The 13,066-nt window shown below is 39.0% G+C and overlaps 1 protein-coding gene across 1 annotated transcript in view; it reads right to left on the reverse strand.

Moving 5' to 3' along the window:
• mroh1 (maestro heat-like repeat family member 1) overlaps positions 1-8,986 on the reverse strand; it is a 24,450-nt gene extending 15,464 nt beyond the window's left edge. The window contains exons 1-14 of the mRNA XM_013913369.1: positions 8,831-8,986; positions 6,981-7,083; positions 6,693-6,838; positions 5,791-5,922; positions 5,241-5,403; positions 4,362-4,460; positions 4,049-4,200; positions 3,283-3,423; positions 2,997-3,089; positions 1,731-1,809; positions 1,295-1,408; positions 1,003-1,076; positions 671-793; positions 73-180 (exon numbers count right to left, since the gene is read on the reverse strand). Coding sequence (XP_013768823.1) covers positions 73-180; positions 671-793; positions 1,003-1,076; positions 1,295-1,408; positions 1,731-1,809; positions 2,997-3,089; positions 3,283-3,423; positions 4,049-4,200; positions 4,362-4,460; positions 5,241-5,403; positions 5,791-5,922; positions 6,693-6,838; positions 6,981-7,002 — 1,446 coding nt within the window. The 5' untranslated portion in view covers positions 7,003-7,083; positions 8,831-8,986. The remainder of the gene's footprint in view (positions 1-72; positions 181-670; positions 794-1,002; positions 1,077-1,294; positions 1,409-1,730; positions 1,810-2,996; positions 3,090-3,282; positions 3,424-4,048; positions 4,201-4,361; positions 4,461-5,240; positions 5,404-5,790; positions 5,923-6,692; positions 6,839-6,980; positions 7,084-8,830) is intronic.
• Between the last annotated feature and the right edge of the window lie 4,080 nt (positions 8,987-13,066).

A 13,066-nucleotide genomic window follows, 5' to 3' on the forward strand; every position in this document is an offset into this window, starting at 1 on the left:
GTTTCCTGAACAACACATGTTAATATATATACACAATATTTATCAGATCAGACTGGTAGAAAGGGTACATACATCGGCTAGTCGTCCAACAGTGGTAGTGAGGAGATGAAGGGTGTTGTCACACATTGACCTGAGTGACTCATTAGTTACCTCCTCTGGATCTGTGGGCCTCTGACTCCGCTGAAGACACACAGAAAAGGGCACAGGTAGTAATACATATTTTACTTAAAAACATCTTCGCTGGGCCTTCTGTACAGTTCTTCCTTAATCTGGGGTGCTAAAGTCCTCAGGTTATCTGTGAGAGGACTGATGTTTCACATCTGCAGAATCTGTCATTTTCAGCTCCATATAGTTCATTAATCTTATAGACTTTAAGATAAAGTATTAAAGCTAATTTGTGAATTATGAATTGTGAATGATTATGAATGTCTGGGCATTAATGGGCTTGTTTGCATGTCATCATTCATGTTTGCACCTTAGATTTTAATCACATAGAAAACAGAAAATGATATTTGTTTTTACTGTTACCATTTTGTACATGGTGTACATATATACAACAAAAAGCCACCATACTAACACACACACATACAGCACTGAAAATGCAACTAACAGAGAACTTCCATACAAATCAGGAAAAAAAAGGGGGAAATGAACACAAAAGGAGTTGTACCTGATACGTGTCAGGTAAAGCACAATGTTGAACTATGAATCGAACCAGTAACTCTCCTCCCTCTAACTCCAAGTAGCCGTGATGAGCCATGGCACTGATCACTTGGACCACACGCTTCTTCACCTGGGAAACAATGACATCATTGTCTAAACAACTAAAAGCTTAAGGAAAAGAGTAAAACACAAGAAGAATATGTTCATCCATCTAACAGCATGATAGTCAAAAAAAATAAAATAAAAAGGTGTGTGTGTGTGTGTGTGTGTGTGTGTGTGTGTGTGTGTGTGTGTGTGTGTGTGTGTGTGTGTGTGTGTGTGTGCGCGCGCGTGTGTTACCTTGTTGCTGTGGTCAGCCATCGGCTGTCTGATGCTGGCCAGAATCAGCAGCTTCTTGCTCTCCATAGTAGAAGCTGTAATGCACAGGTACTAATAAAGGCAAAGTCTTAAATAATCAAATGAATCAACACTTCTATGCACACATAGATACATAAATACTATCACGTGATTGAGGTAAACTGAACAATTTGCTTCTTACTTGTCTTGAAATGTCTGTGTGCCGTAAAACAGGCAAGTGTGTGATCAGGGAATAGTGTGTGTCATGCTTGGAGCTGTTATTGTATTTCCTTACTGGAGGAGTTGATGAGGTGACGGAGGACAGCCAAGGAGCCCATCCTGCTTCTCTCATTACTGTTCTCCAACTTCTGAAGAACAAACATAACCAGGCGATCTGGGAAAGAGTTCGCTAAAGGGAGAGAATTAGAAGTTTAAAAAAAAAATAAAAAAATACATTTAAATGTGAAATGCATAAATTGACACAGATGTAATAATCAGGTCAAAAAAAGGCAAGCAAAGCAAGACAGAGGATAAGAGCAGTCCACAAACTGCCACAGTTAATGCAATTATCCTGTGGTGGAAACTGGGTCTAACACGCTAATGCACATCTCATTACTGCTCTTGTGACTCTCCAGAGCTAAACCAGATAGAAAAGCTTGACCGGACAACATTCAGCTGTCACTTTGCACTCAACATCAACATAAGAAGAAAAATAAAAGTAAAATTAGTACCAATCAAACTGAAGCAGCGCAGGACCTCATTGTGGTTCTTGACAGTAGGAGGGTTACTGTAGTCAACAGGGGCAGACACCTGGTAGAAACAAGGGAAGAGCATCATGGTGTCTATTCTGGTGACTTTTAGTTACATCAGGAAAATAATGGTCACGGTAGATTCGATTATTTTAGATGTCATTAAAAATGGCTCACTATAACACAATTGTGCTACATGTCGCATTATTCTAAATAATATTTTTACCATTACCTTTATCCCTTGTATTAAAACAGCTGTGATAATAACAGCGTATGTGTTATTCAGCATGGATAAAATACAGTTTTCTAATTTGGTTTCTGTGGCTTCGGGTGTCATGGGTGCAGATGTGTGTTTGGATCAGTGACAGCCAGGAAATGTATATCTACCTAATACGAATCACTGCATTTGTAGATTAAAAATGGGACTGATATAATTTTACATAACAAGGACTCTGCTCATAATCTACAAGTCAGTGTGCAAATCAAGCAGCTAAAGGCAATAAAACATTTGTATAAACGCTCTCCTGCAGCTGTATCATATATAGGGATGATGTGTTCTCCTGCTGCTGAAGAATGGGAGAATATTAACATGAGTTCATTTTTGCATGGACCAGTGCATTTTTGAAAACCATAATAAAAAAAAATTAACAGTCTGAGCTAATGACACATGGTCTGTTTTTACAGCACAAAGTCACATGTGTTTATTGTTTTTGAAAAGCTTCATGTGCCACCACTTTCCCACTTCGGGTACACTTCTCAGCTGAAAATAAGAACTGAAAATGTTGTAGGAACACATTCTTAACAGCAACATGTGCTTTTAAGCACCGTTAAATATTACATATATAAAATGGAGGGGAAAAAAATTACAAAAGGAACTGTAACAGACACTGCTGCTGTAACATTATGCCATCACATCACATTACGTAGTTGAGGTGAAATTTTGCAACACGCAGGCATCAGGCCAAGTGTCAGCTGAGTCATAAGGATGTGAAAATGTGTGACCTCAGTAACAGTTACGGTCATTTGATTCATCAACTAAGAAAAGCAGCACAGGTGAGCAATTCGCAAGAATTAACCCAGTCCATTCATTCACAGATTTGTGCTTTCAATACCATAAGTAGTTCAGCACCAAACAGAAATACTGAGACACAATTCTTCTAACCATTTGTTTCTCATCAATACACTACACGATCAATGATACCAATTTATTACCATGCAAAGAAGCAAAGAAATGCACTTAAAGTGTACCTGTTGGTGCAGTGCAAAGAGCAGAGCTTCCAGTTGTGCCTCCAGCACCCTGCTGCCCATGTTGACAGATGCATCTAGGACTTGGCACAGACTCTGTTTAGAAAACCAAAACAGGTACACTCACGCAAAGGCTCAGACTCAGTTTAAGATGCACTTCTACTTAAAGCCAGGACAGAGTTTAGAGATGCTCAGAGAGTGATGGTCCTCCATTTCCTTACATAAATTATACTTTCTACAAAAACCCATAATAAACAATCCCTACACTGATGCATCACACTGTGCCCACCTTGCTAATGATGTAGTGCTCGTTGTTTTTCTTGTACAGGGACAGGATGGCAGGAACAAGTCTGGGAATCTGTTCCTCCAGTTTATCGCTGGCCATCAGATGACACATTGATCCCACCGCCTCAGCCACTGTCAGCCTCAACTGGAAGCCAAACAGATACAAAGAAAAGTCAGAATATGAGGTGATAGAGATGACAGAGATTAGGTGAGTACTTGGACATATTATGTGTAATAAGAATGACCTTCACATCAATAACCTGTGATTGAATAAATATTAGTTCCCAGAAAAAGCCTCTTTCTGAGATAATTTAACTAAATACTCTTCTAATAAACAGTTGTATCTTCCCAATTGTGCAACAAATGGTTTAATTGTTCGGCTCAGTAACACAGATTAATATAGAGTCAGTACAAAAAGTAAAGATGTCACCCTCTTCTAGTTGAGTTTTGTGACTCTCTTTTGTTGACTAAAACAGATTGCACCTTCCAGAAAACTCAAAAAACATTTTTTTTGGAATTTCCCAATAAAACAGTGTCTCTCCAGGATAGGAGAGTAAATTACACCAAGTGTTCTCTCTGTGAGAAAATTAATTTAGCTTTTATCATTTATTTTTTTATTTGTCATTGCAGCTTTGGATGGCTTACTTCTGCTTCCTTAATGATTCAGCTTCCTTCAACAATGCCTCAACCCATGACTTCTTGCAAAATGTAGGTGGTTTTTCAGTTGTATAGTCCACTGCATTTCATATCATCTTGCACGATCAACCTACCTTGGGCTCTCTGCTTTGTAACCAGTTATTAAAGAGGATTTCAAAAGCAGCATAGATGTCACTGGAGAACGTGTCTTTTCTGACTGAAGGATCTGGAGCCTTATCTAAGTTGGCCAGGTACTCCAAGATACTGTCGCTGAAATGAGACAGAGCTGCAGGGAGAGAAAAAACAACAAAACAGGAAACAGAAAAGCCGTGTGACTGTAAAGAGCAGGCAAAGCAAACACGTGAACATCGTGAAGCTGCACTTTTTGTTTGGTTTGTTCAGTCAAAATCTAAGAAACCACTGGAAAACAGGTCAGGTGGTTCTTACCAGAAGAGAAGACCCACTTTATGTTGTCCTGTTTTGCCATGCTCAGCATGGGTAACATGGTTCCCAGAATAGCATTCAGAAACGGCACCATGCCATAAACTAGAGAACAGAACAGATTACACATTTATGGCACGCTTACATTTCCCTCTTCCTCTATAAAAGCAGTGAGACATACATTGGCATTATTTTTGCACTATGAGACAAATTTTTATACAATAATTCAAATGGATTTGTCTATCAGTTATTTGGCTGTTACCACAATAAGTGACACTCAGACATGAGTAGTTCAGACAACTCTGATTATTTTTCTTTTAAGTTATTCCAGATTTCATTTTATGGAGTTTGGGGAGAAAAAAAACAACAACAACTTCATTCATGCCATAAAACACATGCTCAAATTCAAATGTAGGATGAGTAACGTCAGCCGCACTTTAAAGGCCCTTTAAAGACTGACAAACTCTGTTTAACTACCTGACATGCTACTTTGGTAGCTGCCATACTCTGAGCACAGACACTGAAGTTCAGGGCTCTAAATAAGTTTTACTAATCCATTAGAAAAGTACACATCAGCTCAGAAGTTTTGAAAAATATCTTACTGGTGCCAGTATGACTCCATACTTAGTGGAAAAAAATGAGCCCTAATCATTCGTAATCAGAGTGCTCCTAAAAAAACAGAGAGAAAGAAAAAAATCCTGGTGTTGTGCAAAATCTTTGACCTGCAAGTGCTCTTACTGGACAGGTTTAACAGGTTCAGCTTTTCTCAGCAACCACTCAATTCCTTTCTTCTCAGCCAAAATCCTAACCTGGCCTGCATGTGGGCTTCCTTAAAGACAGACTGCACATTTTTCCTTTCATGTACGCCAGTAAAAATGTCCTTACCATTTGAATCAGAGAGGTTGGCCAGTGTTTGAACTACAAAGAAGTGAGGCAGGACCCCTGGCTGGAACTTGCTTAGTATCTCCTCCATGATGTCATTGATGTGCTTATTACCCACCGCGACCAAGATATTACTGGCTGCCTGCTGCCAGTCTGGGATGACCTCCTGAATCAACCATGATGGCAGAACAACAATGAAGAGGATGTAAGAAAGGGGCCACACAAAACTGTATGACTAAGGCTTTTAAGATATCTTAATCAAAACTCAATCATGTAATGTCCACACTCTTAAAAAACACAAAAATCAATGATTAAAAGTAAATATTCTACCTTTGTCAAAGGAGCTTAGAAAGAAAAACATCTGGACTTCTTTAAGTTTCTTGAAGACGTTACAGCTCTCAGCTTCTTTAGCTCTAAAGAAGAAGAACTGAAGAAGCTTCTCGGATGAGAGGTGAAAGGTCCACTTAAAGAAGTCCAGATGCTTTTCTTTCCAAGCTCCTTAGACTACAATGACCTGGGCGACTGAGAACCTTCACAAACATAAATAATTTACCTTTGATCGAGTCATTTCATCTGAGGCCAGGGAGATAATACTCTTTATCCTGGAAGGACTGATCTCCTCTATCCTGCAGCTAACAATCAGCTCAATAGTCCGAAGAATCACAACTCTGTGGCTCACCACCAGCTACAGAAGAAAGATGAGATGAAGAAGAGGAAGATATGAAGAGGCGATATAAAAGCATGGAAAAAAAAAAAGAAAAAAAAAAAAAGAGGACCACAGGCTGGTCTGCGATGGAATAACATCAGTCACTATGCCAATAAGCTCTCCGACCACACAGAAATCAGCCTTCATTTTGATGTCAGTACAAGCGTAAAATCTGATGACTGCATCTCCCAAAGCTGTGTTACCTTGTTGTCAAAATCTGTCCATAGAAAGGCAGAGCTTCCAAAATAGCCTTTGTGGTAGTTTCTGTTATAGTATATGTCTCCCTAAGCACATTTTAGCATGATGATACTGACGGATTAATAAGATGAAAACAGTATCAGCCTCACTGACAAGGTCATTAACATAAAGGAGAACAGGAACACAATGGAGTGAAACAGGAAATTAAAATGCTACAGGAGCAGTTAATCTGAAACATAACAGCATGACTCTGTTTTCTGCTGAATGCCAGGGACTGCCTTTAGATGAGCAAAGAATATATCACTAAGAACATTTTACACCATCTAAATTAAAAAAAGCCAACTAATGAAGTGAATGAAGTCAGTGGCTACAACGGTATCAAAAGTCTCTGCATCTGTGTGTGGGAAAAAAATGCAGAAAAACAGGCTCAAAATAGATTTAACAGTCCATATTGCTTTTAAACATTAAACGACTTTGCAGTTGTTTTCTTAGTTACGTAATTATGGCTGACTTTCGTCTTCCTAAGGACTCTCACTCTTCTGGGTTGTTACCTTAGGGTGTTTCAGGAGGTAGTCCTGACACATGGCCAACACTCGGTCTGGCTGCTGTTTTCCCAGAGTCAAAATAGACTTCCTGACTTGTTCCTGGACTTCTGAGTCTTTATCGGTGGCTGCATCAAGAAGAGCCAGGGTCACCTCTGAAAGGAAAACACAACCTCAGAAGCATATCGGAGCAGAAAAGGAGTAAACATAAGTGGATGGACAACATTTCAGAAAGCTGAATTGACCAATGTCAAATACATGTGGCTTAGCCTTCAGTAGGGAAGGGAAGAGACTCACGTTCAACATCCGTCTCATCCATGTTGGACAGCAAGGAGCTCTGGCTTCCTGGAGCCGGAGGCCAAAGAGGGGTTGTTTCTCCTGGGATACAGATAGGCTAGAGCTACCAAAGACAGTATACAGTATTTACAGTTAATACTGTTCTTAATATTGCCATTTTTTCATTGGAAATAAACTGCTGTTTTGACTTGGGAGCAACCAAAATCATTTAAAATGTTCATACTACCATGCCAGTATGGATGTTCCTTTATCAAATATGTGCAGTAATGTATGCAAAAACATGACAACCAGGGGTTAAAGTGGGGAACAATCTGAAATAGCATCCCACCGCCTTCAGTTAATGATTAATTACATCTGATAGAGAGGTTAGTGCATCTTACTATTGAGTGAGTTGTGCTTGCTTCCAGTGATGGCATGGAGACACTTGCTCAATAATAAGAAAACAATGACATCCCATGGTTCATTTACACCTTAAACACATCCCTTTTTCCTTTTCATCCCTGTGATGCAATTAATGGTGCTGATTTAAATAAGGTTTCACGGTAGTCTGCATCTAGTTAGTGCCACAGAAGAGGTAAGAAATGATTTTTAATGGGGAAGTATTGTAAAAAGTAACTTTAAAACAGCTCAACAAATATCAACAAATGCACAAACTATATCCGTGCAGTGTGTTGCAAAATACATCCGTGAGCTAAATGGTCAGTTGCTTTTTTTTTTCCCCAGGGAGAGGAAAAAATGTTAACATGCATCACTGACATTTGGAGAAAGATGCCAGAAAGATGAGTTATTTATTTTTAAAGAATGGGATTTTCACATGCTGAGCAGTCTCTGAGTTTTAAATCAGATACTGGATTATGCATGATGTGTTGCTGAATTATGTTTTTGCCTAATATTTTGCAAATGCTTACATGAAAATATGGCAGTAGGCAGTTTACTGCATGCTACACTGGTTAGTTTGCAGTATTGTTATCAAGTTTACAGAGAATTAGTTGAACTGAATATATCTTGGGTACTGCTAATGGGTTACATGAGTTTATATTTAAGGTGATTAAGTTGATGCTGATTAGACTCATTCACCGAAGTCTACCTTTTACTGTCTTAACATCTGCTTATATCTTGTTGAATTCAGGTGGTTAAATCCATAAAGAGCAGGGAATATCGGAGTAGCATGGCAGTTCAGCTGATCACAATCTGCAGACAAAGAAACATCTACTGGACATCACAGAACACATTTTTATGTAACTTACTTCTAACTCACAGTAATTATTTGGCCCTGCTGCAGCCAATCTTTGTGCCTTCACCTGCCAAATCTCAGTTTAACCTCTGATTACAACAACTCATGTAGACACAGGGAACCTGCGGGAAGCTACCTGAGAGCAGACAGTTGATTGTGACCTCTGTGACAAGTTCACACTGAGACACGCTAACACCTATTAATGAGTTTAAGGCTGTATTCAACCAAAAACTGCCACTATCCGGTCAATAGGACTTAACTTTTTATCAGTCCGCCACACCTGCTGTGCTAAAGGGTTAACATAACCAACAACTGAATCGTTGCTAGCTCGTTCAGTCATTTATTGTAATTTTACGTTGATTATACCATAAAGAACGATGACATTGCAAGCAAACACACCGTGTGGGCTAAGCTAAGTAGAGTGCCTGAAGTGAAGCCACTTATACATGAGTGAACTGTTAAAGCTTTAGCTTTTACCTGCTTTGGTGGTGATGCTGCTGTCGCAACCTACTCAAGAGTCATTAGTGTGCTAACCTAGCAGCAGCTGCTGCTACGGAAGAGCTACTAGCCTTCTTATTGAAGCAAAACAGCGGCCTTTCTAATATGGCTAACTTACCAGCCGAGGGTCTGCCAAACAATAATCTCTCACCCCACGGTCAAGTCTTATCTTGGTTTAAAAAACAGGCTTGCGTATCCGTGTCACAGTTGACGTTAGCGCCTGACTAAAGACTGCAGGTGTAAACACGCTTGGTCATGTGCTTTCAGTCAGCAGGAACGCATCAGGCAGGGGGCGTGGCTAGCGTGCAGACCTGAAACACATAGAGCTGCCACCATCACTGCTACCGAGAGGTATCGAGACTTTGACTTGCTCAAGTGCGTCATCAAATTAGTATTTATTTCTGTTGGGTAAACTGGGTACCTCATCATAATTCATTATTAAAAAAAAAAAAAGTAAAAACGGTTAAAAAAAGATAAAGTGGATGTGGGTGTTTGATGTGAATTACTCAAAGAAAAACATTCAAGCGTAAGTGTGAGTGTAAATGGAGCACAAACGCAATTTTAACATACTAACAGTACTAATAGAACAAATCTCCATACTGTAATGGAGTTGTGGTTATGAATTTTTAAAAAAAGGGTATGATCCTTTTATAGACGAAAAGTCTGTCAATAAAGATTGATTCATTGATTGATTGAATCATTGATTGATAGATAAAGTAGATGTTTTTTCTAACTATAGATTTAATATTTATGTCTTTTAGGACTCTAACAAGGGTTACTGGGGAAAAGATCACATTATTTCATCAAACAATAAAAGTACAAATTCCAATCTTGACTTGGTTACTGTGCTCTAATTCTACACAAATTAAATGTGTGCAGGAAATGTCATCTCCAAAAGAATATAAAGACTTTACAGATTGAAATGTTTACTTAAAAGCCCAAAAGAATATTTGTCATGTCTCTTGGAGCAATAGTTAAAATCGTGGGGAAATACTGCCATCTAATGATCCACCCTAACATTGTCGCATGGGAAGTAGTTTCACCTCTGTCGTTATTTGTTCACTTCTCTCTGTGATGATAGTTTTCATTACATATTAACTACAGTGCTTAAGAGTTCTGTGCAGATTCAGTTTTTTCTCTTTGTTTTTAGTTTTCTTCGTTGGTCTAACCATGGACTATAATAATGACCAAGTGTTCACAGATAGAGTTGTGACTGGAGTCCAAAGATATGTAAATGAACTAGCTAACAATAGAAAGCATAGAACATGCCTAATTATTAACAAATATAGTTCAACATTTGACATTTGTTGCACCTTTAAGCATTTTTTGTGGGTCCTGTGTTGAACTTGTTATGAGAGGAAATTAGAAAAAGAAAAAACAGTCGACTGTATCTGTCTTGGGAGAGATTATAGATGTTGCATTAAAGATTCTTTTTATATTTTTAACGCCCCAAATTGGGATTTTTAGCATTCTTTTGCAAGACAAAGAGCAAGCCACACACCGTTGTCCAGGTTTAAAAAAGTGCTTGATTTGAAGAATCTTAATTAATCTTTAACAAATGCTTTGCAGCTTTGACTTTCAAAGCTGTTGGCGACCAATCACTGAAGGAGGAGAAATGTCACTACTGTCACGGTCCGGGGCAGCGGCCGTGTGAAGAGTGGAAAGGAGGACTCAAATGCAGCACTTACTCAGATGTGAAGGCGATTTATTGACAATATCAAACATAAAGTGGAGATGGCGAAACAGAACTACGGATGAACTAAACTGAGTGAAACTACACAAAGGAGTGGCAAACCTGAACATGAACATGAACATGAACATGAACATGAACATGAACATGAACATGAACATGAACATGAAGGGAGAACAGCAGGGAGAACAGCAGGGAGAGCACGCAGGGGATTTCACAGGGTATGAACACAGACGACGCGACGAGGAACAGAGGCAAACACACACTATAAGTACACAGAGAGACACTGGGAAATCACACACAGGTGGGAGACACAGCTGGACCTGATTAACCTGACGAGACAGGGGAACACTAACACCAGGGACCAATAGAGGGAGCACAAACTCAGAACCCAGTACCTAAAATCCCAAAACACAAACCATCCCAAAACAGCCCATGAATAATAAAGAGAATAATAACAATAAAGAACATAAACACAAAGTCACTGAGTCATGGCCGGAGGACCATGACAACTACAGCATATAGTTTGCCATGGCAGCCCAGTGTATAATGCAGGCAACCCGAATCTGACCTGTGAAAATCTAAACCAAATTACTGTCTTAATACTTTTAGGTAACTGAAGTTATACACAGAAAGTGAAGAAACAATCAACAGATTGTATTGGTCAAAACTAAACATATATTCAGAAGTCATTTAAATACATATATGATCATTTTAAAAGAGAGCTACAGTGAAAATGTTCATCAGTAATGGATGCGGTAATCTTGATGCCCTCTCTTCCTCTAACTGATGGATGCAGGTGAGGACCATCTCTTTAATTTGGAGCATTTGCATGCAAGACACTTTATTAATCAGCACAAAACATCAAGTATACAAACTCTGTGTTTGAGTCCCATATAGTGAATTTGTGCCTGCCAGTTTCTTTTTAATAAAACATGAAAAATGAAATATTAAATTGCCTCAAATAAAAGTTTTGGGCAAATTTTGAGCAAGCAATGAAAGAATCGAATCTATATTTGACATTGATTTTAGCAATTTTACAATAGCCCTTCACTCCACAAAGGAGTCTGCGAAGGAGAAAGACAGATGCGCAGTGAGATTTTAAGTACGTGACACGAATGTTGATTGGCCGGGAAAAGGCAGAGAGAAGATGACTAGCCCAGCGATGACACAAGCAGCTTGACAGCGTGGGAAAGTGGATAAAGCTTAGATTTATTTGGCAGCATATGGGAGCGAGCAGACATTGAACCTTCCCATAAGGTTCATTTAAGAAAAATAGAACTAGGGTGGGGAAAAACCTTGCATTTTATTCATATATACTGGAAGAAAAAAAAAAAAGATCAGCACTAGGTGGTGAAAAAGACATTTTCTCAGGTTTGCTTCTCTGAAGAGTAAGATATGCATGTTTCACTTGTCGTTTTCTGGTTGTGACGTTCTGCTCAGCAGTCTGCAACTGTTTACAGAACTGGACTTTATCATTTTTATCACTGTTTAAGCATGAAGAAAGGAACCAGAACTGCTGTTTACTCTGTTTATACACACAAATTTGGGACAAAAGAGACTTGGACATCAGTTATTTCCTGAGGAAGTTCACTGCTTACATTTCAAAAGACTAACATAAGCTTTCTGTACCAGGAATGATGAAGTAGAGTCTGCATATTACAGCAGTGTATCTTATACCAAGACATATAATTAGAAAACTTGCTGATATGAAATAAATTGCTGGTCTCACTGTGCAGCATTGATTCATCTCGTTTACTCCCCTGCAGTGAACAAATTGAATAAACAACAAAACATTCAACAGAATTTCCTCCCTGTAGTCACCCTGTTGTCGGGTAGAAGCCTGAGGAGAGGACATTGCTGTCAAAGACAAAGAGGCTCAGAACCACCGTCCTCTCACTGCAAAAATGCAGAGCTCTGGTTCACCCCCAAATCAGACCGTTTTAGTATATTTGACCTCTCTCTTCTTTTGTTGTTTGTAGCCTACAGCATATTAAACAGTTTTCATATTCATCTCTGTGAACTGACCGACCTCATAAGCGAGTGTGGGAACCTCCACCTGTTGCATACTTTCCAGAGTGGATATGCTCTTCAGCATTACTTCTCTGTGTAGCAGAATGAATACTGTATGCAGTACTTTTGTTTGTAATCCAACTACTAACCAATCATATTAGATGGCTCTGCTATAAATAGTAGCTGCCATCTGAGTGTCCCTGAATCGCTCACCTGTTGTTATCCGCATGCGGCCTTTCGGTCACCTGACTTCCCTGGGTGTTACAGGTAGGAGGACATGTTGCGACTTCCTCAGCCTGAATTGGCTGTACTTTTGTTGATTGGTGTTACTCATGTTATCACCTGCGGATTATCTTCCTGAAGCCTCCCATCGCTGCTGGTATGTGTTTATTTTGTGTCATTTATTATTTTACTCGGTGGTAAATAAGTGTGTTTATAGGCAGTGTTGGGAAGGTTACTTTTAAACTGTATTCCACTACAGATTACAGAATACATGCCCTAAAATGTATTTTGTAACGTATTCCTTTACGTTACTCAGTGAGAGTAACGTATTCTGATTACTTTGGATTACTTAATATTTTTTCATGCTTTTTACAACTACATGAAAGTACTATTGCTGTGTGATTTATTACTATTACTGAAGGATACTCG

The sequence above is a fragment of the Pundamilia nyererei genome, unplaced genomic scaffold, assembly GCF_000239375.1.
Source record: "Pundamilia nyererei isolate P.nyererei 1_Seehausen unplaced genomic scaffold, PunNye1.0 scaffold00128, whole genome shotgun sequence".
Taxonomy (NCBI): domain Eukaryota; kingdom Metazoa; phylum Chordata; class Actinopteri; order Cichliformes; family Cichlidae; genus Pundamilia; species Pundamilia nyererei.